This window comes from Colius striatus, chromosome 7, assembly GCF_028858725.1.
Source record: "Colius striatus isolate bColStr4 chromosome 7, bColStr4.1.hap1, whole genome shotgun sequence".
In the NCBI taxonomy this organism is placed as follows: Eukaryota; Metazoa; Chordata; class Aves; order Coliiformes; family Coliidae; genus Colius; species Colius striatus.
In genome coordinates this window covers 39,600,736-39,627,386 of record NC_084765.1, presented here as the reverse complement: position 1 = coordinate 39,627,386, position 26,651 = coordinate 39,600,736, and the positions used below count along the sequence as shown (strand labels likewise).

Genomic DNA, 26,651 nt, shown 5'->3' with positions numbered 1-26,651 from the left:
TTTTGTTGAATACATCAAAGAATGAATTTGCAGGAACAGAGGCCTTTTTGCAGTCCATTAGGCAACATTAGAGACTTCCAGTTCTTCTAAGCTCCAGTGCATCCATACTTGGACATCTTAAGGTATCTGGGAGAGTGGAGCTCATGTAAGCTGGTTTGGACCTGTGGAGAAGCTGCCAAGTCACACAGCGCAGTCAGTGTTGTCTGCCTATCGGGTAGTTCTTTGAAGTATCCTTCTCCTTGCTCTTTCCTGCAGAGCCACACTTCCTCCATGCCATAGAATACGGGAACTACGTTTATTTCTTCTTCCGAGAAATTGCCGTAGAGCACAACAATTTAGGCAAGGTAGGTGTCGGCACAGCAAGCCATCGGGTAGATGCGAGTCGTAGAGGAACGGGATCGTCCTGAAACAGCACCAGCAAAAAGCGCAGCTTACACTATGAAGTAGGGACTAGCACAAAGTTTGTACATGTTTCCCATCATTACAGTTTAAGGAGGGGTTGGAGGAGAAAGAGAAATAGAACAGTGCAGTCTTCAATCAAAAAGCTGTTTCTGTTCTCTGTGCCTGACTGTTAGGCGAGCTCGCTACAGGTATCTTTTAGACTTACTGTTGCCTTAACACTTGGTGGCAAGTAATGGAAAATCTGAGGGTCTCTTTCATGCCTATTAAAGAAACAAAAGAAAACAGCACAAAAGAAGAGTTTCAAAGAAGTTTCTCTAATGTCCCTGAATAATTCAGTCATGCCAGTACAGAGTATAATACTCATGCCTCACCACGGAAGGATATGCTATAATAAATTATTAAATCCTTTACACATGGTTAATTAAAGTCTTTAAATCTCGCTAACAATATGATTCTGAAGGGAAAAAAGGATGGAGACAAGCTGCAGAGCTGCATTTTCTTGGTGCAGAGTGCCTGTGCACTATGAGCTAAACACCTTTTGCTTTCATCCTCTCTGTGTAGATAAATGACAGCTTCCTGTTAACAAAATTATCTTGAATGGTTTATTACCAGTTCAGAAACAAGCACTGTTTTTCTTGCATCTTGCAAGCCCTTTTCTCTTTACCTTGTTCTTTTAATGCCTTTCACAGGCTGTGTATTCCCGTGTGGCACGCATATGCAAAAATGACATGGGGGGGTCCCAAAGAGTCCTGGAGAAACACTGGACGTCCTTTCTGAAAGCTCGGCTCAACTGCTCAGTTCCTGGGGACTCATTCTTCTACTTTGATGTTCTGCAGTCTATCACAGACATAATAGAAATCAATGGAGTGCCCACAGTTGTCGGTGTGTTCACCACACAGCTTAACAGGTGAGAGATGAGCACTCTTACATCAAAGGTAGTTCTCGGTTTCTTTCTCACACTGAGGTTGGTGCCATTGTAGTCTGAGTTCTTGCAACTATTTTTCTAATTTTACAGCATCCCTGGTTCAGCAGTATGTGCTTTCAGCATGGATGACATTGAGAAAGTCTTCAAAGGGAGATTTAAAGAACAAAAGACTCCTGACTCTGTTTGGACAGCTGTACCTGAAGACAAAGTACCAAAGCCAAGGTAAAAGGTTCTTAGTCATGATGTCATCATGTTGTCCTTGTAAAGAGCTACCTTAAATCAGCTGCACTGATGAGTGTCTTGTCGGGTAAAAACCAAAGCAGAGCTTCACATTCCAGCCATAAGGATGCTCATTAGCAGGCTGCCTTCTCTCATTAACTAAAATACCGAGAGGAAAATCGTGCTGTTCTCTTTTCAGACCTGGCTGCTGTGCAAAGCACGGCCTAGCAGAGGCTTACAAAACCTCCATTGATTTCCCAGACGAAACACTCGCCTTCATCAAATCTCACCCTTTGATGGATTCAGCTGTTCCCTCAGTTGTTGAGGAGCCCTGGTTTACCAAAACACGTGTCAGGTAGGACGCAGTTCAAAAATAACTCATGTGCAAAGGCAAATTCAGAGTACATGCTGTTAATGATACGCCTTTGTGTCTTGATAGATACAGATTGACAGCAATTGCTGTAGATCATGCTGCTGGACCCTACCAGAACTACACAGTCATGTTTGTTGGCTCTGAAGCAGGAGTAGTACTTAAAATCTTGGCAAAGACCAGGCCTTTTTCTTTGAATGACAGCATATTACTGGAAGAGATTGAAGCATATAATCATGCAAAGTAAGTATTACCAGAACACCTAAGCTCTTCCTCTAGTCCTGGGTACCTAGCTAAAAAAACCTGATAGTAAATGAAAATCAACTCATTATCACCAACATCACCACTTGTTAGTCATTTCACGGTGTTCTTCATGTTGAATAACCTGAAAGTATTTGGTCACTTGCCATTTTGCATGGGTTGTGTGAACAACATAATTCCACTCCAGTGACGTCAGCGATACGGACTAATTCTTCTGCAAATAAAACCACTTCTTCCTGAATATGAAACGTCAGAACTATCTCCTTCTGTGAACAGGAAACGATGCAAACTTATCTTGAGGGTTTCTCAAGAGTGACCAATAATGTATCAACTACATCTAATCATTTTAAACTTGTTTATTCTGGTGCAAAGAATTTGGGAATGGAAGCGTTCCAACTGGACTCTACAGGCTTCCAATGCAGGTCTTGTTCTGCACTGTTGAGATATTTATGCCGACTGAGAGAACAAAGAAAATGGGTTTGGATTGTTTTTTTCCCTACATAGTTCAGCAAACTTGTCACCTAACTGTAAATAAGAGCCAGAAGCTGGCATTTGATAACCCCTAGGTTTGTTTAGAAATTGCTCAGCAAAGGCTACTAAGTTACATTTGTATTTGTAAAAAGCCTTTTTTCAGTACAGACAAGAAATAAATGTTTGCAATGTAAGCATTGCACAAAGTACTGCCACTGCTAAAATAATGGCCTCCCATTCTTTCTACTGCACAGGTGTAATGGTGAGAGTGAGGATGACAGAAGAGTGCTGTCCCTTCAGCTGGACAAAGACCACCATGCTCTGTTCGTGGCATTCTCCAGCTGCGTCGTGAGAATCCCCCTGAGCCGGTGTGAGCGTCACGGGTCATGTAAAAAGTACGGCCCCATTCCTGAGCTCCCCTTTAAAGGAAGGGCACCAGCATCTCTTGGGAAGGAAGTAAAAAATGCATGATTTTTTGGGGGTTTTTCTCTTTCAAGGGCATGTATTGCTTCCCGGGACCCGTACTGTGGCTGGGTAGACAACGAGGCATGTGGAAGAGTGACGCCAGGCATGCTGTAAGTACTCCTTTTCAAATTAGCCCAGCATCTCTACATGTGCTTTATAGACCCATGAGCTCATATCCTGTGCCTGCTCCTTTGCATTCAAATAATAAACACCAATTTTTAAGATGTTTTTCCAGTGTACTGTAGCATTCTGTTCTCTTACATATACAATCTGACCTAATTCTGCAATCTCTAGGTGAAGACTTGCTTTCAGTGGGAGTTTTACAGTTTTACACATGTGTAGGAGGACAAACAGACCTGTAGGAAGAGCAGTTGGAAGCAGGAAGGCAAGAAATTGCTGCCTGCAACCCTGAGCAGACTTAAGAGAGGAAAGTACACAGTACCCAGGGCACAGTCCATTGCAAATATGAAAGCACAGGATTCACGGTGGCAAAAGAGTAAGATTTTTACTTCCACGGTGGAGTTCAATTGCTGTATATGCATACCAAAGGCATTTTGCACAAATCAAGTCTGTAATATACAGTGTATTAGCATCTATGTCTTTAAAAAAGAGGCCTTTGTAGCAGGGCAATGCAAACTTTAATTAGCATAATTGGATGGTTGTATCCAAAACCAAGAGCACGTCCAATGTAGAAGACACGAGGAAGTTACTGAGAAAAGGGATTTTTTTTCCTCTGTATTTCCTGGCATAAGCAGATACACAGAGTTTTAAAGCCTGATTAGAAGCAACTCGTGTATTTTTTATCACGGTATTTTTGAGGGCCATACACTTGCTCCTGTATGTGTTTCCCTTTGCTACTTCCAGAAAAGAAAAATCACCATTTGTTTCCCTGCTAATACTGTTAATTGCAGGTTCTCTTTGTTTGTTTCATACAACCACAGCACCGGAGGATACGTACAAGATGTCGAATATGGCAACACAGCCCAGCTTGGGGACTGCCATGGTAAGGCACAGTCATTGCTGCCCGTTTGTAGTGTCTCGACAGTAGTCTGTGGCCACGCCTCACCATGGATGTTAAATTTACGATGAGCTTTTCAGTAACCTGATGAACACATCACCTGGTGTTACTGTGAATTTTCACAAAGCCGAGCTTTTGGTCCTGGGTGGCAGAGTTTTGTCTCTTCTTCACCAGTTTACAAGTATTTGGGGTCTACATCAAAGTGTGGAAGAATTTCTTTTTTGTAACCAGTAATACTTTAGTTTTTGTTTCCCATTACTCAGGTTTGAGATCTTTTGCTTTCTTTTTGTTACTTTTTACTGATTACTTGTTCCTTTAATTCCTTTAGAAATTTTGCCTACTACAGCTACACCAGATTACAAAATATTTGGCGACCCAACATCTGGTTAGTTTTTTTTAATTTTTTTGAATTAATGACCTTTACTTTCCTTCAGTTCAGCATTTTCAGCCCTTTTTTCCTTCCTTTTGCACAGTTGGCAGTCCTCCATTTTTGTGCTTTTACTCATGTTCCCACTGATGGTAAAGATAGTCAGACTCTTCTCACTCAGCACTTCACCCTGTGTAGCCGCATGTTAACAGCTCATTATTTATTGAGACATCTTTTATTAAAGAGCCTGATTAACATAGATGACATCTTCACTGCACGAAAGTCCACTGAGCTTTACTCTTTTTTCCCCAGCCATGCATTTGTGAATGCCCCTATTGGTCATCTCTAGTAGATGAATGGCAGAGTTTCATCATCTTCCTCCTTACCTCTCCTTTCCTCTTCTCCTTCTTTCCCGGCAAGCTTTTGCACAAATAGAAATACACATTGCAGAAAATGTGTATTTCTATATCTTTGAAATGTTTCGAGTAATTTATGCTAATGGAAAAAAATTTAACATCACAAACTGTGTAGCTGAATGAGGACTTGTGTAGATAAAAGTGGCTTAGAAAAAACTTCATGCGTTGTTGTCAGATGGACTCTCGCTTCCTTTTCTCCTTCAGGGGTTTTTCCTCATAGTGGTTTCACCTATGGTACTCAGAGAGACAGGACCCAGTGCTCCTCTGTGGAACTCAAAAGCAAAACCTGTGTGACTTCCAGGAGCAAGACTGAGCCCTTATTTTCCAGTCTTTGCCCCTGAAACTTGGGTCTCTGCTTTCAAACTACAGGCATGTTTCAGGCTGACAAATGTGAGAAAAATGTTCCTTAAATTTGTAACAGTGAAACGAGAACATTGTTTTGTGTTTTGATTCCTAATATCTGCACTTGGTAACTTGACAAGAAGGAACGTTTAAGACAAGTGTTTTCCAGACATTTATCCATAGTGTAAGTTAGAGACTCACTTAAGAAAGCAAATCAAAACTGTTACATGGGAACGCTACCTTGGTGGTATGAGTGATTATCAACCGAATTTTCAAAGTGATATTTTGGGAAACAGATTGTTTTCAAGTCCTGAATGAGTTTGCTTTTGAAGTACATTTCTCAGTCAGATCTCAAGCCATAGACAGTCATGCCTAAACCTACTGGGACAGTGAATAATTGAGTGTACAATGTAGACTTTGGATTGTAAACCCAATTTGATATGTTTCCTCCTCATGTGCACTTTCATGTAAACTATGGTGGTTCTGTTCAACAAATGTGTTACAGAGAAGCCAGAATCTATTCAACATTGTTCCTCAGGAACCATTACAAAACAGGGGTTAAAAACATTCCTTTCATCCCCACCTGTAGAAATGGCTCATTCAGCAGTTCCTGGTATGCCATAATAGCACTAGTGGAGCTGATCTGGTTTCTCAGGCATAACCTGTCATGAGTCTGTATCTTTCCAAGTAACTTTAAGATGTTTAAAAGGCAGACAAGTATGTTGTCTCCAGTGAAGAATATAGCAATTAAGTAAAATACGCTGTGCTTTTCAGGTCCATCAGTTGCTTGCTTTAGCTCTTGTGCTGCTTTCACATCTGACATCTCTGGCTAGCAGCTGTTGATGTTTTAATGTGGGTCGTTTGTACTTGAACCAACTGTTTTTATTCAACTTGAACCAATTTGTTTTTAGAAGTTTTGAACCGATTGGTTTTATTGAGCCCCTTGGTACTTCTGCAGAGTACCTGTAGGTGCTGTAGGGAGTCACATTTTGCTCTGACATGTAACTCCCATTAAATACTGTCTCCAGCTATAGCTTAGTTGTGCCATGAAACGGTGAGGAAAGCCTGACTGCAATACACATTAATAAAAATTTGTTTGCCACCACAGACATGGAGTTCTCCTCAGCTTCCATTACCACAATGGCAAGTATCCCAGTTATATCACCTAAAGTGATTGGTTCCTGGAAACCTAAAGTGACTGGCTCTCGGAAATTTGTAGTTCAAGATGACCCAAACACTTCTGATTATTCTGATCCATTATCAGGTGTCCCAAAGGGTAAGGCCTTACCAGGGAATACGTTGCAGCTGAATGGAAACCTGATAGTCTCAGCATTGTCTAAGGCTTGAACGTGAACAGCCATGATTATTGGGCTAGATTTTACACCCATTTCCTGTGACTATGCAGACAGTGCAATCATGTTTTTCATACCTGCATGCCTGGTGTGCCAAAGTGCTGTTTAGAGCTTGTAATGGGAAACACAGATAATAAGCTCAGCCTTTTATTCCTGGGGTGCTCCAAAGCTCCCATTAACATTAGTGGGAGTTCTGGATGCATTTAAAAAATTTACATTCAAGACTTACCTGCACCTCTGATAGTTGTTTTCAAACCAGTCTAGTTTGGATAAGACTATTAGTCTTTGTAAATGGATGCTTACAAGAGCTTAATGGGTTGGGCTGTTTTTCTTCCATTTTATTTTGGATGGTGTATTTTTGGGGGTTGGGAAAACAAAGCACATCTCCATTGACAGCTCCTGCCTTAAAGAGGGCATATCCCTGCCTGCAGCACATTTCTGAAGAACCTGGGTGAGATCTGAGTAAGGATGTGCTGAATTTCTTATTCTCTGGATAGGAGCATCAGTTTGCAGATGAGCTCAGTACCTAGACACACGCAGGTTTTAAGCCAAACACAAAAAGAAACAATCTGCATGTAACTCCTCCTTCTGTAGTCATTCTTTCAGCTAAGTGAATCTTTGATTAGGTTCTTACGGCAACAAAGACTCTATTTCAGTAGGACTATTGCTGTCAGCCATAGAATCAAGACTCTTCCCATCCTATAACCAAGACACAAGTCTTCATCAGTACACAAAATAGCCAGGTGACAGACATGTTTGCACAATTCTGTATTTACTGAAAATCTCACCAGCCAAAACCCATTTGTGTTTTATTGCCATTCACCAAAACATATCAGGTTTCCTATCAGCCATTATGGCAGTGCATTTGTCATTTTTATTTGTTGCAGTTATTTTCCGTTTTGCTTCAAGTTTGTTATCATTTGCTCTTGGTTCTGAATCGCATTTTGTGTCATAGCTGTTAGTGAACTTTACTCATGTTTTCTTTCTTTTGCACAGCGCCATTAAAACCTATAACCCTGGACATTAGTAGCATTCAAAGGCCTTGCCTCTAACAAAAGTGAAGCTGTTCCTTTCCTCTCAGACTTTCCTTTTAACATCTCTTGGGACAGTTAACAGAATTACTTTCATTAGAAACTAACATCGTCTTAGCTGAAAGATGTCTGTGGTTGCTTTTAAAATCTCAAAAAACCCCTGAAGGGGAGCTTGTTAAATCACAAATAAAAAACTAACACTATATTCAACTTCTTAGTCTAAGCTAAAAAGTCTTCTAAATTTTAACATTCTCTAATAATCTCGCAAGTTGGTTTTTTAATGTTATGAAAGTGTTTATGTTTGTTATTGACTAAAAAAAAAAGGAAAGCATTAGAATGACATAATCTAGAACATCAGTGATTGTACACTTCTCTACTGCAAGGTGTGCCGCTCCAAGGCGAGCAAGCTGTGAGTGTATTGGTGTACAAGTATCGCACTGTTACGTTAATGTGGTTGTAAAAATGCAGTATGTACATTATACAGTTTTACACAACATTTACATAATCCTGTCTCTCTTTCAATACTGATTTATGAATTGGGTAGAAAATTGAGAGAGAAATCCATCCATGAGCTATTAATTGCTGTCTGGCCCAGTAGCACCTTCTAACCTCAATTTCCCAGCAGAAATTATTAAATGTTAATAACGTACAGGCCCCTATTTTTGAGCCTTAAATGGAATATGGGAATGGGCTACACCAACCTTAATAGGAGGAGAGAAGCTTTCACAAGCATTCTTTGTTATGGAGGAAAAGGGGCAGCTTGCATTTAGACTCATCAATGCTCACAGAGTGTTTTTTATCTATAGAACTGCCTGCATTCAGCAGTGCTGTGGGTAGCAGGATCCAACTGAGTTACTCTAGGCCTAGACCCAGAGCACTTACAAACACCTCGTAGGCACATTCCTGAGGGAGGCTGCGTTGTGCTGAAATGTGTTGGTCTGAAGTACCTGTAGATTGATGATATACCACATGTCTTTTGCAGGTGTAAGGTGGGAAGTACAATCAGGAGAGTCCAACCAAATGGTACATATGAATGTGCTAATCACTTGTGTCTTTGCCGCGTTTGTCCTGGGAGCCTTTATCGCGGGAGTGGCCGTGTACTGCTACCGGGATGTATTTGTGCGGAAATCCAGAAAAATACACAAAGATGCAGAATCGGCTCAGTCCTGCACTGACTCCAGTGGCAGCTTTGCTAAACTGAACGGGCTCTTTGATAGTCCTGTCAAGGAATATCAACAAAACATCGATTCGCCCAAACTTTACACAAACCTGTTGACTAGCAGGAAGGATTTGCCACCAACGGGCGATACCAAGTCCATGATGATGGACCACAGGGGCCAGCCTCCGGAATTAGCTGCACTTCCCACTCCTGAATCCACACCAGTTCTTCAACAAAAGACTCTGCAGGCTATGAAGAGTCAGTCGGACAAAGCGCATAGTAACCTCAATGCTTCACGAAAGGAAACCCCACTCAAAAGTCCGCAGTTTTTTCCTTCCAGTCCTCCGCCCCACTCTCCTCTGAGCCACGGACATATTCCTAGTGCTATTGTTCTTCCCAACGCCACCCACGATTACAATACGTCTTTCTCAAATTCTAACGCGCACAAGGCAGACAAAAAGGTGCAACATATTGATCATCCACTTACAAAACAGTCCAGCAAAAGAGACCACAGGAGATCTATTGATTCCAGGAACACCCTGAATGATTTTCTGAAACACTTAAATGAAACTACTAATAATCCCAAAGCAATTATGGGAGATATTCAAATGGCCCACCAGACTTTAATGCTGGATCCAATGGGGAATATGTCTGAGATCCCACCTAAGGTTCCCAACAGGGAGGCGTCTTTATACTCTCCTCCATCAACTCTTCCGAGAAACAGCCCCACGAAACGAGTGGACGTTCCAACCACTCCTGCAGTACCGATGACCTCTCTGGAAAGGCAGAGGGGTTATCACAAAAATTCTTCACAGAGGCATTCAATATCTGCCCTTCCTAAAAACTTAAATTCACCAAACGGTGTTTTGTTATCCAGACAGTCTAGTATTAACCGTGGGGGGTACATGCCTCCCACGGCAGGCACAAAGATGGACTACATGCAAGGGACACCTGTCAGCGTTCACCTCCAGCCTTCCTTGTCCAGGCAGAGCAGTTACACGAGCAACGGCACCCTTCCTCGTACAGGAATAAAGAGGACACCCTCCTTAAAACCCGACGTGCCACCAAAACCCTCGTTTGTTCCTCAGACAACTTCAGTCAGACCACTGAACAAGTACAGTTACTAAGATGTCTGTGCTAAAAATAAGTGTGGCATCGACCTGTACAGGTTGGGAAATGATGTTGTGGTAGACACGTAAGACAGAGACTTGCTTGTTACTAAAGAGAACAAAGTGGCCAAAGAAACTGTCTTTACTTCAGCAACATCTGTGTCTTGCCACATAGCTACAGCCAGACTTTGTGTCCTTGCTAAGAGCAAACACAAGAAAACAAAGGAAAGTGCTGGTCATTACATTTCTTTTGTTTGGAGCTAAGGAGACATGTAGCACAATGGGGTGGGGGCTACTTTACTGTTCTAAATAGCTAAAAAGGAAAAAATATTGGGGAAAAAAAAGATCTGTAAGCAAATACTTGAAGAATGGGTTCCATTTTAGACTGCCATTGAGCGTGGTCCTTCCCATTAAATGTGAACGTTTTATTATGTATGCATTCACCTTGCCTCTTGCACAAATGTCAGAAAATGGTAATGTCTCAATGAATAACTGGGTTAACAACCAATTTGCTGGAATTCAGTCTCTGGCCCAACTGTAGCATTAGTCTTTTTTTTTAACTCTCCATGTGTGTGGCATTTTGTTTGTGCCACAGATGAAGCTGTGCGCGTGTGTGGATGTGCGTGTGTACTGTACACACTAGGTTGTACTTAGATTCCTATTGCATCGTTTATGCTAGGGAATTGTTTACATTGAGCATGACTGAACAAACAGATGACTCTGCCTTCAGCAGCCCGTTGGGTTCAGTTTGGAGACGGCTGAGGATGCACTACACATCTGTGCCAGCCTTCTGAACAGTAACGCCTCGATGACATAGTCACCCAGTGAAAGAGCGCAGATACCTTTAGTTCTTCATAACTGTTACGCTGCTACTGATTCAGAGCTGTGCATTTCAGATCTAGTGTTTTTGGGCTGGAACGGGGGAGTTTCACTGTGTTTCCACAGTGCCTCCATCCAATACCTGGCCACTGTGAACTCGAGCCCTTGTACTTTTCATTGAGGGCAGCTAATAATCAATTCACTTGGCAAAGGCCTGTGCAGCTAGAGAAGGTTATGTTTTTGTTGCATTTAATACTGCCCTACAAGCTGATAGACTCTTGTCAATAAAAAAAAGGAGAAATATTAATTGGCCTGGCAGAAGCAGTCTGTGAAAACTCAACTGTAGTGCAATCAATTTGTTTTTGTTGTGTAATGTAAGGGGTTTTTTTTTCCAAAGTCATGCAGGTAATGACAATATTCTGTAAATATTATGTGTGAGTTTACCTGAATCTGTGCATTTTGTGCCTTATTCATGCAAATGATAAAAGTACTAAAAAAAAAAATAAATGAATCTGTCAAGTGTTCTCACTATAGCACATATCTCCCGAGTGCCAGTTGTCAAACCTCTCAACAGCACCCAAAAAAGTGAAAAAAGGAAAAAAAAAAGGCAAGAATAATTAATGGTAACTAAAGGCAGCCTACAATCCAAGAAAACAGCAGCATAAATCACCTTAGCGTGATAAACATTCCACTCCAGCTCTCCGAAGGATCAAACAGTTATAATGTGAAATCAAATGAGGTTTCTAGGGTAATGGAACACCTGCTAAAGTTGTGCAAGCTATTTAGTAGGTTTTACAGTATCCACTTGCAGCTGATGTTCAACGCAGATGGCTATTTTAGCTTTCAAGCTACACACTACCACATTGTTTATTGAACATAACTATAGAAATAACCATGGCAGAGGAATATTCATGACTTAGAGGGACAGATAACCACAATGGGTTTCAGAGACGGTGGAGATTTATATTATGTGTTCAAAGGGGAGAAAAGGTTAGTCACTGAAAACTGGATCTCTGTTACAGAACAAAGAATAAAGCATAGAAGTAGTCATTTTTTTCTTGTAAAGCTGTAAGGGACATTTATTTCCCCGAGACCTCTGGATCCAAAAAAAAACCAAAAATCAATGATCTCTCTTCCTAAACACTTCTGTCTTGCAACTAAACCACTACAGATTAATAACTATTAAAAATTACTCAGTTGTCAAAAGACACAAACTGATCCGAATTCACTTCACAAATATTAATACAGACTTGTGTGAAACGGAAAGATAAATGTATGTGAACCCTGATAACCTCCTGTAACATTGTGCTGCCTTGTAGATGGTAATGTGAGTTCTCTCAGTATTTATGTTGAAATTTCTAACATTCAACCTAGTCCTTATTCTGTTAATTTAATAATAAAAGATGCTTTATCCATTTGTGCAAAGGTAAACGCAGATTGTATCTTTTTTAATGGTACGGCATAAAAAAGTAACCCTTAAATGAAGCTGCTCTATACTATAGAGTACTTTAACATGTATAGATATCTTGTAAACTTGTATTGTGGATGTGTAAATAATACGTTCTTTGGGTTTTTAACACCGCATGTAAAGTCAAAATAAAATATTCCAATGTACCGAGTGCCTCTTTCTTTTCATTCTGAGCGAGGCTGGTTTCAGACTGGGATTACAGTAGAGGAAAAAGCTCTGCTTGGCTTGAACAGCTCTTGGAGGAGGGCACAGAGATGACCTCTCCTCAGCCTCATGGGCGACTTGCAGAGGGGTCCTGGCATTTGCGTGGCAGCCACACGTCCACGTGTGGATTCAGGAGGAACAGCGAGTGGCTGTGGCTGACTCCTAGCCTCCCCAATTAAACAGAAAATTTAAAGCAACTGGCACATAGTGGGAGGGGGTAGTACAGGGTTGGGATTGCCCAGATGACACAAGAAGGTGCACTGAATTTGAAAATACACCAGATAAGTTCACCTGAAGCCTGTTCTGGAGCTTGAGCCAGGTTTCAGCTGGGCTCTGGTTCCTGCACACCTCTCTTCATAAAGTTAGTAAAAAAAACCCCAAAAACCAGTCTTGTGCAAATAACAGTACAGTTTTGAAAGAAGACAGTGTGTTCCTTCTAAAATGTAGGCTACAAAAGATAAGAGAGAATTCCTGGCAAAATTAATTGCAGGCCCTACATAGCAGGACATTCCTGAATACTTGGTAATGCTTAATAATTGAAATTCAGTTTTCAGGCAGACAGTAAAGCCCAACAGAAATGCACATGCCATATATTTAGTGTGTGCCAACTTCATACGTAATTTTAAAGTAATCAGGGCAACAGTATTGAAAAACAAATATAATGTATTCTTTTAATTAAAAGTTCATTTGAGATAATGGATAAAAAATGATTTCTTATGAGATTAGGCTGTCAAGGTATTAATCATTGGAAATTACTGTGCATGTTATAACAATACAGTGGCTCCCACTTGCATCTTACTAAGAAAAAAGAACCCAAAAACTTTTAAAGGGAGAAGAAATATGGTGCTAAAACATCCCAACCTATAAGGGCTTCATAGGGGTTTTTTTCTAGTGCAGAAGCAAATTCAGATTTCTCTTTATTCATGTGCGAGTATTTTTTTCACTGGATATCTTTATCTATGAAAGGAAGTCAAACACATAGAGCTGTCATATGCTGTAAGCCTGTGCTGCTCCTCCATATCAAAATTCTCTGCCTTTGACAACAAAGCATTATCCAGTGTGGCTGAAGGTGTCCCTCTGGGGAAGGGGCAGTACCTGTAGAAGCTCACCTACTTGGACAATTCTGTGTCAGACATTAGGGATTCTAATGAGAAATTGCAAACAGTTATTTTAGCAACACATAAATGTGCATCTACAACACAAATTATGGACTATATATATCCTTGTGTTTATTCTATCTGAAAGGTGTCAAGAGACTATTTCCTGCAGTCACTTGCTATGGTCTGTATTGCACCAGCTTTCACTTAAACAGTGGTGTGCTGGCTGGAAGGTTCTACCCAGACAAGCATCATTCCCAACATGCTCTCATGGGCTATGTGGTGGGTGCAAATGCCACAGAAGTCTCCAAAAACAAGTATTCACCATTTGGTATAAAAAAAAAGTACAAGAAAAACTCTCCCTTTACTAACAGAGGGTCAGCCAAAGGTTGACCAGTCGTAAACAGACTGCTTTGTCTTTGGTGGTGATGCCAAAGCGTACAGACTTCCTATCCTGAAAGGGAACTGCTACAATAAGGAAAAGCTTAGCAAGGAAAGAAATTAACACAATTTCAGTTTTTCTCCTCAGGTGCCCTCCTGGGTCAGTTGGTTAGTATTGAGCATCCTAAAGTCTCTCTTGGAGAAGAATTGGTAACCACAGGGCTAGCCGATGGGTGCATGAAGGCGTGATGCTGGTGGGTAGGAGCACGCTGGCTGGGGAGGTCCCAGGCCCACCACCAACCTGAGCCTTGGGGCTGAGCAGAGGCACGAGAGCCTCCCATGCACCTTGAGATTGCTTTGGTCTTTGGAGACAAAACCGAATATTCTCAAACAGAACACAGACAAGTAGAAAAAGCCAAAACAAAAAAAGGGCTATGGGCCCAGAGTAGTGAGATGATTGCAAGAAAACCAATTTGTAAAGCCACGACTGGTTATCTCTATGACTGTGCTGCCAGCACAAACCTATGGCCTTTTAAATTGGGGTCTTAAAGCAATCAGAGTATCTACAAAAATCAGGATGCTGCTGTCTTAGTGCCGTCTTGCTAATGACTCACTCTGTGACCCAAGGAAGATTATGCAGGGTTTATTCAGTATAATGTATCCTCAGAAGGCAGTGTGCTTCGTTGGAGAATGTGCAGTTGGTCTGTTTGTAACATTTGCCACTTACTTAGGAAGGTTTTCTTATTTTTTCCTTCTCACTCTCTGATTCTGAGCACCAGCAAGGACATCATACAGGTAAATAAAGGGAAAGAGAAATCCCTTCTCATCTGGGGAAGGTTAGTGTTTGCAGGAGAGGGGGGGAGTTGCTATTTCCCCAGGTGCCTATTAATTTCATGGCATGGAAAAATATATTTTTTTTAAAATTGATCACAACAAAATATCTCATAAATGCAGCATCTGGACTTCAGCTGGGATGTGCAAGCTTTTCATATAAAAAGCAGTACCAGGAGACCAGCCTACCAAGACTGCATTTGTTGTTCAAATGTCATCATATCACAGTATGAAAGAGCAAGAAACCAAAGGATTTGGGAGGGAAAAAAACCCACCCCAACACATTAGATATTTAATTAGCTTCACCTTTGCTCAGAGAACTAGAGATTCTCACCTTTTTAGTCAGTCCTGCTAAACTGCAAGTGGTGTGAGGGCTGGACTGGACCAGCCACTGCTGCCTGCCTGCAAACATTTCTGGAGACGTAATGCATCGGCACGGCACACATCTGAAATTATAATCTGTCCTGAACTCTCAACTGAGAAACCATTTCTACTCTGCCTGAAATGAAATTTATTGGAAGCTCTGATTTTATTAGCGCATTCTGAATTCATCCAATGACCTGATTTATGGTCTGCTTGCTTGCTTTTTTCCACACTCACCAGCAACAACTTTTCTGAGCTCTGCTCGTTAAAATCCTACCTAGATCCAAGTCAGTGTCCTGCAGTGAGAGCTGCTGACCAGCGTGGAGGTGCCAGAGGGTTGCCACGTTTACGTGAAGTTTGACAGTTCCTTGGGCTGTGATGGTGCTGTGTCCTTTCTGCCAAACTGGTGCCTCTGCCTAACAGCCAGGAAGAGTGTTACTCATATTCCTGTAATGCTTAAAGGGCAGGGAAGGAGAAGAAAATCTGCCACATAGACAAACTGTCCTGATCGTTTTCAGGACTGGTGTTCGTTTGTCATCAAAAAAGGAAGCTTCTGACTTGAATGGTAAAAAAATACCCCAACCAATCCCAAAACTGACCTGCACACCACTTGCTGTCTTTGTTTTCTCAACTGCAGGCTGTTTTTTTTCCAGGGCTTGCACAAAAATGAGCAAAGAACAGTTCTCAGCGAAAAGAACAGTTCTCAGCGAAGGCCCTCTTGCAGGAATCATACCTGGCTGTAACAGCTGTTCTGTAACTTTTTCCAGTAGCTGACCTTAAACCTTGGCACAGACAGACCATGAGCTAACCAGTTGCTTCTGTAGCTGTATGACAGCCTTTAACATATGCCTGTTCCTGCACAGAAATGGACGACTGCCTGGTAAGAGAAGAAAGGTGGCAATTGGCTTTTAATTTGGGTCACTTGAAGCACAGGCTTATTTCTCCAATCTTTGATTTACAGTACTGGCCTCACATGAGGAAAAAATAATCTGAAATGGATCAGAGCAGATGAATCATAAAAGCAAGGCACAAGCCTGCTTTACCTTCCCTTTCTGTGCTGTGAATATCCACCTGATTACTGCGATTTCCTCAGGAATACATGTTGGCCAATTAACAGCTTGAGATTTTTATTGTTACGGACTAATGGCAAATTTTTTGTAATCAGGCTGTGCTGTATAACCGTGAATGGCTATTAGTCACAGGCTATTGTGTCTGGCCCACGATTAGGTGAGTGAGAAGCACTTCCAATATTAATGCTGCATGTGAGAATTGATTTCTGTGAAAGCTTGTGCATGCAGCTCTGACATTCAGTCTCTGTCACTGTTAGCGCTGGTGAAATACAGACTCCATGGAATGAGATGGCAGAGCTGCATGGGGCCAGGCCTTCACCTTTAATCACTCAGACGTTCCCAGAAAGCTAATGCTAAGGATGTGTGAGCAAGGCCAGAGCAAAATGGGATGCACACCTGCAGGAAAGCATTTGCTCTAACAGGACGCAGCCCCAATGTCACCTCTGGCCACATTTGTTTGATAAGGAGATGAAGGTTTAAGAGTAAGAAAAACGCCTCTGTGGGGTATGTCTGTTTTTCTGGGTTTGGGAGGGTTTTCCAGCAGGTGCTGCAACAGGAGTTGGACAAGCTTGCTTAGGCCAGCTGACATTTTGTTGGTAGAGCCCTCTTGCCATCCCTGGACCACAGTGTATGTAAGTTTGCCTGATTTTAAACTCCCAAGAAGAGCTCATCATATCTTGCATTCATCTGGAACATAAGATGCAAAGGCACCCACTCTGCTTCTTGAGATGGTCCTATGAGGAGCTGTTTGTGCTAGCAGCAGCAGAAGAGGGTATTTTTTTTGGTGCTTGTTTCGCTTCTGTTGGTAGCACTCACTCACATGGAATCACACAGAAAGGAAAGGGTTGGTAAAGGGTATTAAAACACACCAAAAAAATTACAAAAGCACAGGATGGTTGAGGTTGGAAGGGACCACTGGAAATCATCTGGTCCAAGCCTCTTGCTCAAGCAGAGCCACCTAGAGCTACTGAAGCATTCAGGACATCACTGAGCTGAATTAGGTGCCCAAGCTGAAAGGCGATAAAAGTGGTTACTCGTCCCTAAAATGATTTCTGGGAGAACTTTCAGATTAAGCAGGTCTTTTTGCATATAGATGAAGTCTTCCCTCTACTCAGACTGAGGTGAGTTTGCCTATCCGACTACTATTTTTATGGCAGCACTTATTTCTCTTTGAGATGCATAGAGCGCACATCTCAAATAGTCCTCCACTGTTCAGATCCCAGAGGATATCAGCCGATCCTAACGCACAATGTACCACTCTCCACACGAGTCTTTCATCTGAAGTGACATCATGATCAAAGGCAAGGTTATAGAGAGTGCAACACACTGTGAGAAAGTCACGTGATATTTCAGAGCTGCTTCATTACTGAGATGGATAGTTCAGAAAGCACTTGAAAGTGACATTTTACTATACATGATATCTCCCATATTACAAGCATTCCTTGCTAGTTCCTGCTGCTTCAGTTAAACTGCAGTACCTGGTAACAGGGTGGATTTTCTCTTCCACAGAAACAAAACTCAAGGTAGAATTTCTCCCCATACTCTGAAATCTCTAACTACATAAGACATTCCAGGCCAGAAGGGACAAAATATCAGAGAAGACACAAAGCAAGATTAGTTGCCAAAAATACACTTTTTGACACATTTCAGACTAGAACCACTTAGAAACCTGTCATCTCAATTTGATGGGGGGGGTGGGGAGAAAACATTTGCCCTTAAACTGGTTGACAGAATGGACAGCTTTATGATGTTGGCTTCTAACAAAATCTTGCACAAATGCCACACAGCTAACAGTGACAGCAGTTTCTATCTAAACTCACTACTAGATTTTTTTATACTCCTCAAGTTCTCCAAAACATAGGTTCACTTGTCCTGCACAGGATAACAACTAATCTGCTCTTGAAACCTCACTTTGGTATTTTGGTGATCATTTGTTTTTATCATAAAGTCCTTCCAATGAAGGCTTTGTCTCTCTCGCTGCTGCTTAATAGGATATCCTAGCCTCACTCCTCTCTGCTTCAGATGCAAGTCCAAGGCAGAGGAGCCCAGCTTCAAAAAGTCAAGCTGCACCTTTGTTATGCCACTCAATCTCACCTCCAAGCTTGTCACAGCATGAAAGACAAGACAGAACCTCCTCCAAGACGGTTTTCTGTTAGTTCTTTCCTATGGCTTCTCCATCCCACCAATGTAACCTTGTTGTTGACATTCACACCTCTGAAAATTTCCCCAGATCTCCATCAAATACCCAAAACTTGTCCAAAACAGGAGGCAGACCCACACCCAACCAGGAATCTCCAAGCAGGTCTGGAAACCCAGCAGAAACCAGAGATACACGTCTAAATACCACTCATGCCTTTTAAAATCCCCTCAGCTGTTAGGTCCACTAACTCCTTGCTCTCTGATCACATATTAACAATGACGCCAGCTACGATGTGTATCATTCACCCTGTAGGCACCAGGAAGAACCATACACCTCTGGAAAAGATACCAAATCCCCTAATTCCCACCTGAAGAAGCTCCAGACACTAACTAGCAAATACTTCATGATGAAGACAGGGTTTCAACCAATAACCACAGACTTATGATAAGTCAAAATACCTTATTAAGTATTCCTGAACTATTCAAAGCTGCAGAATGTGTTTTTGTTTGGGGAGTTATTTTCCTAGTTGGGTTGCTTTACTGTTATGGCTGTTGTTTTAAAAGAAAACAATTCTGGAATACTAGTAAGTCTGTGTGGATTTTTTCCCCAAGAATATTACCAAAGTTGACATTAAATGTACTAGCCTGAACGGAGTTTCTGTCTGATTTAATAAATTTATGCCAGCCAAGCAGCAATATTTTTTTCTTCTAATTAACCCTGGAGGTTAAATGGAAGTTTACTAAAATCAGAATATGTGAAATGAACAGGAAGTCTCTCTCTTACCCCAATAATCAGTTCAGCTGCAAAGAGATCAATAAGATCTTTGAATTCAATGAGTAAAAGGCACACATTTAGTTGGTAACAAACCTGATAGGCTGGAGAAGATATTGCAGCCCATTATGGGGGGGTTTTTTTTGACACTAAATCTATCTGCTAAAAATTCTTGAGAAAAGGTTACTGCCCATACACTAATGTTGCCAAATGGAATCATTTGTTAGCATTGCTTGAGAAGATTTCTGGCATTTATCCACAAACACAAGTCTTGTCTGTTAAATCCTCATTAGAGGAGAAACCAGACTTTTAATCCTGAAACCAAAAATAGCTTCAGAAGCCAACCATTGCTGGGTCTTCCCATCTCATAAAGGGACAAGCCAGGTTATTAATTCCTAGACTACAAAATCCCAGTTAAAAATCCTCCCTTCCCCATTAAGAAGCCTCCCAACCTAGCAGCTCACCAGGTACGATGTGCGCAGCCCCAGGCACTCGGCACACACTTCTTGGCCACTTCTCTTCAGAAACTGTCTCCAGGTGGCAACTGGGTTTTATTAGCCCCAGGAGCAGTCACTCAAGACAGCTGGGTGCAGGTTCCACTTGTGAGCAAAGACTAAACTCAAGGTGGTTTAGTGCCAGTCTTTCTGAAGTACATGGAACAGAATAAAACCTTTCAATTACATACTCTTTTTAGCTGTAATTACACTGATGGTTTTAGACAATTAAATATAGCCATCATCATACTTCCATCAATCTCTTAAGCCAACCATGCAGACTCACAAAGAAAAGGAGTGAGTTTTGAAGGGAGTGGAAGTGTAAGAAGAACTCATTGGTGGTGTCCATGCCAGTGCGCCAGACCACGCAGCTCCCAGCAGAGCAACGCCTCGTTTTACACCCGTCGCAGGAGGTAGAGTTGACGTGCAGGAAGAATTTCATGCTGCAGAATCCCATCATCATGGCTTTAAACCCTCAGAGAGAGAAATGTCTTGGTTTACTCCTGTGATATTTCTGTAGAACAGAAAATCACCAGGCAAAATTACTTCTGGTTGTGTTTGTCAAGGATTTACCAACAGTGGTTCAGTTCTCAGCACAGACTCAAAGTTTTTCTCAGTAGTCCCATTTTGTTCTTGGTAGGTAAACAGGACCAGCACTCAGAAAAGTGCTTAAAGTAAAGGGCTTTATATTAGATGCCTGACTGAAATAAGCATTTCAATTAGATTCATTAAGGAAGTTATTACTTGTTAATTGAATAGCAACAGACTGCTAAGGATCACTTATTGAGGTCTAATAAGTATGTGAGAGTGAAATCTACTCTTCATGTAATTCCATCAGCAATAAACTAGTGTAATTAGCTTCTTACTAACAAACTTAAATTGTGGGGAATGTTGAGGCAGATAATTGGCACTTAGGAAGATACCTATAGCAAGTTAGTGCAGTATCAATTAACATACTTATGAAATGTCAGTTTAAACTCTGAACAAATAATTGATACCAATGGGCTCTGGGTTACTTGGTTAAATGCTCTTTAAATGCTTGAACTTACATAGTCAGTAAAAAATTAAAACAAGTCCTCTCACTACCCTTTTTAAAAATGATTACACATGCCTCATTCTGGGGTGTAGGACATGGATTACCTGCACCTGCCATTGGGAAGGACCTTGGGTGCTGGCTCTGCATGCTGGCACACACAGGTGATTCAAGAACTTGTTTGCCCAGGCTGCTGTCTGCTCAGGAGCCTGCTTGCCTCTGACCCCTCACACTGTGTGCAGCTTATTTAGCAACCTATTTTCACAGAATTGTACCTGTAGTGAGTCATCTGAGGACCAGATAATCATCCCTACTCGTTGCACTTCAGCAGACTCAACCACCACAGAACCTCATCCCCTTTCCAGTTTGACTAAATTGAGGTTAATACCTCCTAATTGTGGAGTCTCATTGTAGACATGAAGAATCTGAGGCACCAAAAGAAGTAACTTTTGCCTAAAGATAACACAGAAAGATCTCAGTAGCTCTGAGAGAAATTCCTTCCCCATGAGCTAGTAGATACCATGCCTTTATATTCCATTTGGACTCCATAACCAACCTGAGCTGATGGAACAAGGTAAACATCAGTAATTGTCTGGTCAGGACAAGCAGCAACAGACCCGACCATCATGCCTCTACTCTCATGATCTTATCACAGGTCTGTCTCTTCATCCAAGTATTCTCCAGATGTTCTGGAAAGGCTCTGCATCCCTGTTTGAAATGGAAATCCTTCTGCTCTCTCTATGACTTAACGTGCAGTTTAGCTGCAGGAAACTAAACATTTTGCAGTGGCACGAGGCTTGTGGAGGACTTCTGTTTGCAGTCAAAGCCTGAGCCCTCATGCCCAACAGAGGCCTTGTGAGCAGTGTCCAGAGAGGAAGGTAAGAAGAGTCAGTCCCTGGGGCAGAGGTGATGGATGGGACCTGTTGCAGCTGTGTTCAGAGGAGGCAGAGGCATGGGTGTGGGATACTGCCAGGGCAGAGGCCAGCCAGGAGAACAGAGGACAGCAGTGAGTCCCCAGCCAAACACACCAGGGTATGGGGCAGACGAGGTGTCAGGGAAGGGGAGCACAGGGGAACAGAGGGCTGGGACATACGCCTGGGCGAGGAGGGCAGGAGGGTGGGGAAGCTGTTGGCAAGGGCAGTACTTGCCATTTTAAAGGTATCTCTGCAAACCAATTTTAGAAACTCCTATTTTAAAACAGGTTCACCCCTCCCCCTTCCCCAGGCACAGAAACACACACTGATCCATCATGTGGAAATACTTCAGACTCATCTATTTAAAAAAAATTGACAGCGTATCCCTGTCAGCTAGGAGTGTTGGTTTTGGGGTTTTTTTCAGCTATGCCAGCAAAAGCCTTAATGTAGGCACAGCTGTAATATGAGCAAAAGGGAAAAAAAAAAGTTTATTTTTTGCCAGTACAGCTTCTTTTGCTCAGGCAACTTATACAAGCTATATTTTTTGTAGGCTTTTTCCTCATGTAAGCTTCTGCACCCTGAGTGACCGTGCTATCAGTGCAGCCATGCACTAGGGTCAAATAAAGGTGTCCACCAGATCTTGAATTGTGTTGGAGAAAGGACAGCACCTAGCACCGTGAAATCCTGTCAGTGCCCAGAACTTGATGGTAGGGATGCAATAAAAACACAAACTAATATTTCATTCCAAGCCCAATCTTTTCCAAGCTCCACGGTAACGTCAGCCAAACCTTTCTCACTTCCCCAACCTTTCTAACAGGCAGCTCAAATCCACTGCAGCATTGCAGGCAATCAGTGCCTGAGTAGAGTAAATCATATCTCAAAACTTAGAGCTGGCTCAGTGTCCAGAAAGCCCTGGGAAGTGAGAAGTATGGGAAGGACTTTTCTGTTCTGTGTGAACGGAACCAAACGTAAGCATCTGGGGGAAAAGGCAATCTCAAATAATAAATAATGCAGAAACTCCAACATACCTTTTAAAGCTTCAGTGCCCTTATAATTTAATGTTTGAAATGCTATGCTATTCCTCTGGAAGCCTTTTCTTTCTCCACTGCTGATGATGGTCTGTCTTCTTAGACACTTGAATAATGTCTCTCTTCCTCTTGTAACATCTTCTTTGACTACTCCTCATGCATAGCAATGTTAATAATCTTGCAGCTTTCAGAGACATTTTTCTTCCTTTAAATGAATGCCTGGTTTTATGCAGGGCTGTTTTGTTCAGCACCTTGTCTCCTGCATGTCTCTTTCCCCGCACAGAGTACCTGTATACATACAAATGTCTATTTACTGCTGCCCATTATGAGTTGTTCATGTTCCATTTAGCAGCACGCAGAAGAATCAGGCTAATTGATTACCTTTATTGTATAAATTGTAGCAAAACATAAATGATGCAGTCAAGATTAGCTGGCTATTATGTTGGATATTGTACAAATATATATGTAAGTATAATCCCTCCCAAAAGAACTTACAGAATCATTAACTAAGGACCCCTTGCATGTGAAATGGGCTTGATACCTGGCAAATTATACAGTGATAATACCGTGTGCAGTCATGTAGAAGGATATATTTTATACTACCTGACCACCACAGAGTTTTACAGTTCTTCCCTTAGAGAAGATGAATTCAGATTCTATTACCTCCTAAATGTAATAATGTAAATATGGACATCAGATCAGTATTAAACTCATTTGTCAAGGGGAACTAGGCAATTCATCTCAGGTCATGAAGCAAGAAAGGACAAGAAATGCAAATAGAATCCAAAATTTGACTGTTAGTCCAGTCCTGTGAAGGCAGAGAGCACACTAATGTGCTTGGCACTTCTAAGTTATTTTTAAGCACCTTCTCAGTCATCATTAAATGTTAAAAGGATCTTGTATCTTTTTGGAAAGGGTGCAGTTGAAGATCCTGTCTGTTTCCAAAGCTTCCTGAAATAGAAATCCTCACGTGTAAATGGCCAATATAGGATTTCAAATGCATTTTATATAAATAATTCTGGTAGGAACCCTGGACTAAAATCATTCTGATAGCTTTGATACAAATGCACATTCGCTCTATGAACTTGCAGCCACTGCAAAGAGTAATCACATTAATCTGAACACTATTCCAATGGCAGCTGACAAAGAAATGAACACCAAACTAGTCAGCTCAGGCCACTCCTGCTATCTTGCTACACTTAAGATGGTCACTATAAAATCTAGAGAAAACATCCCTGCTTAAATACAGTCTTGAAACAAAGTTGAACGCTGCATTCTCAGAAATAGTGACAATTAAATGTAAGAAACAAATTATAAGCAAGAGCTTAGAATAAAGGTGAAACACGCAGACACCTTCAGAAGAGCATTGAACATGATTACAGAAAATGCCATCATTCGCTTTTCCTTTGGATTGATGTTAACAAATAAAACATTTTACTTGTCTTTGTTTACTGGGATAACATAAATACTGCATAAACTACATCTTCTTGCCAACTAAGCTTTGTCTACAGGACGGCAGCTTGTTCTAACTATGTTTATACTTTCAGAGTTGAAAGCTCAGTGGTTGAGTAGGAATAATGTGGGATGCTATATACATGTGAAACATGTTTTTTGTTAAATAAATGCTTGAGAAAGCCTTAAATGTCTCAGCCTGAGATTGCCCAAAGGTCTGCAGCACTGCTCAACAGGATCTATCTCCAACAAGTACTCGTGAAACACCTGAAGTGCTGTGTGATCCTAAGGGATTTACAACAGTCTGTCCTAGGAAGAGGATCACAAAGCACTTAGGTCTTCCCGAGGTGCTAATGCACTACTAGACAATCCAGCAATGCCCTGCCTAGGTCTTCTATGTGCTTCAGCTTCTCTAATTTTGCCCACAGAAGCCCCTCTGGCTCACACACCCAGTAGCTTCCCCAAGCTTTGCAGGCTCCCCTCAACAAGCCAGCTGCTCTATAGCTTGGGGGTGTAACACCAAACCTCCCAGTGCAGTGATGCTGGTGGAGCCTTCCTGTCATTGGTTTATGGAATTGCAGAGAATACGATGTAGACAGGCAGTGCTGTATTAACTCTCAGGGTGCCTAAGAGCTTCATGGGATCACACAGCCAGTTTGGGGACATTTTAGATACAAAAACTTCAAGATGGCTCTGAATGCCAGCAGAGCTACAGCATGAGGTGGGCTCCTTGTGAATATTCTTGCAAAGAGTGAGTGATGTTGCAGGGGAAGCATCTTGGAGTACTGTGTGCTATTTAGTGGGGATGGGAAAACCTCTGTCCTTAGTTTCCCACCAGGCAAGTGTAGGGACTTTGGCCAATTTGGCATGAGCTGATCTGAACTTAACTGTTTCAGTCTGCCTGTGATGGGCTGGTTCTGTCTCCAAAGCTACAAGCTGTCTGGAGACCCACTGTTAGGACCTATGGATAGAGAGGAAACTGAACAGCTTCCACTGGTTTTATGTAAAGCCAGAGCCTAGTCTGTGAAAGAAATGACAGCATAATATCAAAACATATTTTTCGGTCAGCCCAAGGATGATATGCCCAGGGTGCTTCTGCCTTGCTTGAACACCCCAATTCTGATTTCCCATTTCACGTAGAACCAAACCAAGAAAATGACATGCCTAAGCATGGTTGCTCTATCTAATGCAAACTGGGCTGTGCTCCACAGATTACAGAATGAAGTATCAGCATCAAGTACCACCATGCAGTGTGAGACATCTGGAAAAAAGTTACAGAGCGATTTTCATTCTTTTTATAGGAAAGGAGGAAACTGCAAATGGCAAAAGGTATAAGAGGGAATTCTAACAGATTGTACATTGTCGGGGACTCTCTTTCCAGCTGTGGCAAACCTAATAATAAAACACACAATCACTTCCAAGCTCAAACATCAGCAGAAACAAGGCAGCTCCCATGGAGAGCTTCCATGCAAGATGGGCTTTCGAAATGGCAGCTCCCCACAGGTAAGAAGCAGTTTGGATGCTTTGGAGAAAGTCTGAAAACATTTCAAAGATCAAGATAGAGGTTTGAGTGAGACATTGCTCTTTTTTTTTTTAGTTTTTTGAGGGTGAGTTTTTCCTTAGTTTGTACATTAAAGAGAGAGGAGGCACACATAAGAATATCGTAGATAAGCATATATTCTCAGGAGAAGAAAGTAAAGATGATTAGGAAGCAAAAACAAAGGAGACAGGAGGAATTCTAGGGACAAACTGTTCCTGACTGGCTATGGAGAAAAAAAATAAAAAGTCTAATGCTGCAAAACAGCAGCCCCTGTTATTTGCAAACACGTACCAAGGAGGCTGAGAATAGATCCAATGACAGCTGCAGCCTAATTGATAGGAGACTCGCTTAACAGGTTGTCAGACTGCTGCATGGCTCCAGTCCAGGCCATGTTGCTGGAGGCACAATGTTAGAAACACTGACAAACGTTTACTAAAAATAAATAAAAAAATCTTCCAGGGCAAAGGGAAATATGGCTCCAAGTGACTACTTGCAAAATTGTGTTAGATCTCCAGGAAAGAGGAAAGTAAGCGGCGAAACGTGCGAGAGTCCCCCGGGGGCCCGCAGGACAGACACAGGCAGCTTGCCAAGGCACTCCAGGATTGTGCTGCCTGTCAGGAGCTCTGGCTCTGGGTGTGCTGAGAGCAGACCTCCACAGAAGCAACAAAAATAACTACCAGTTCAGCAAAGAGCACAATCAAGAGAGTTGCCTCGCTGTAGAAGAAAATGCTTTTTGATGTATAGAGATGGATCTGTTTAATGTTAGGAAGGAAACCACAAGGGCAAGTCTTTGAACTCTTCTTTTACTTAGCAGGAGAAGGATGTATGGCTTCCTTGGCCCAGTGGGAACGGGAGGCACTGTGAGAGTTGAAAGTGGCTTAGGTACAGCCTTCGGCCCATCCCATGCAACAGAATCACAGTGCCACAGCCACGCTTGGGATTCTTTGAATGCATTCAGCTACATGCTGGGACAGAAAGCTAGAAAGAATCTTTGGTCTGGAGCTCCCAAGTCACCAACGCATCCAAGCAAGCTGCATAGCACACAGGTGAACAAGAGAAAGCTACAGCAGAGAGGGGGCGTGGGGAAAGAGAGTAGCCATAGGGATGAAAGCCTGTTAGGACTGTGAAGGCTGCTCTCT

General features: G+C 41.9%; 1 protein-coding gene across 11 annotated transcripts in view; it reads left to right on the top strand.

The window, feature by feature from the left end:
* SEMA6D (semaphorin 6D) overlaps positions 1 to 12,331 on the top strand; it is a 224,917-nt gene extending 212,586 nt beyond the window's left edge. For 6 of the 11 annotated variants that reach the window (XM_061999399.1, XM_061999398.1, XM_061999400.1 and 3 more), the window contains 11 exons: positions 256 to 344; positions 1,092 to 1,309; positions 1,418 to 1,549; positions 1,746 to 1,901; positions 1,986 to 2,159; positions 2,903 to 3,043; positions 3,146 to 3,223; positions 4,025 to 4,116; positions 4,460 to 4,516; positions 6,365 to 6,532; positions 8,622 to 12,331. In XM_061999399.1, coding sequence (XP_061855383.1) covers positions 256 to 344; positions 1,092 to 1,309; positions 1,418 to 1,549; positions 1,746 to 1,901; positions 1,986 to 2,159; positions 2,903 to 3,043; positions 3,146 to 3,223; positions 4,025 to 4,116; positions 4,460 to 4,516; positions 6,365 to 6,532; positions 8,622 to 9,925 — 2,609 coding nt within the window. In that variant the 3' untranslated portion in view covers positions 9,926 to 12,331. The remainder of the gene's footprint in view (positions 1 to 255; positions 345 to 1,091; positions 1,310 to 1,417; positions 1,550 to 1,745; positions 1,902 to 1,985; positions 2,160 to 2,902; positions 3,044 to 3,145; positions 3,224 to 4,024; positions 4,117 to 4,459; positions 4,517 to 6,364; positions 6,533 to 8,621) is intronic. The other 5 variants (XM_061999404.1, XM_061999406.1, XM_061999405.1 and 2 more) reach the window with 5 other exon arrangements.
* Positions 12,332 to 26,651: the final 14,320 nt, after the last annotated feature.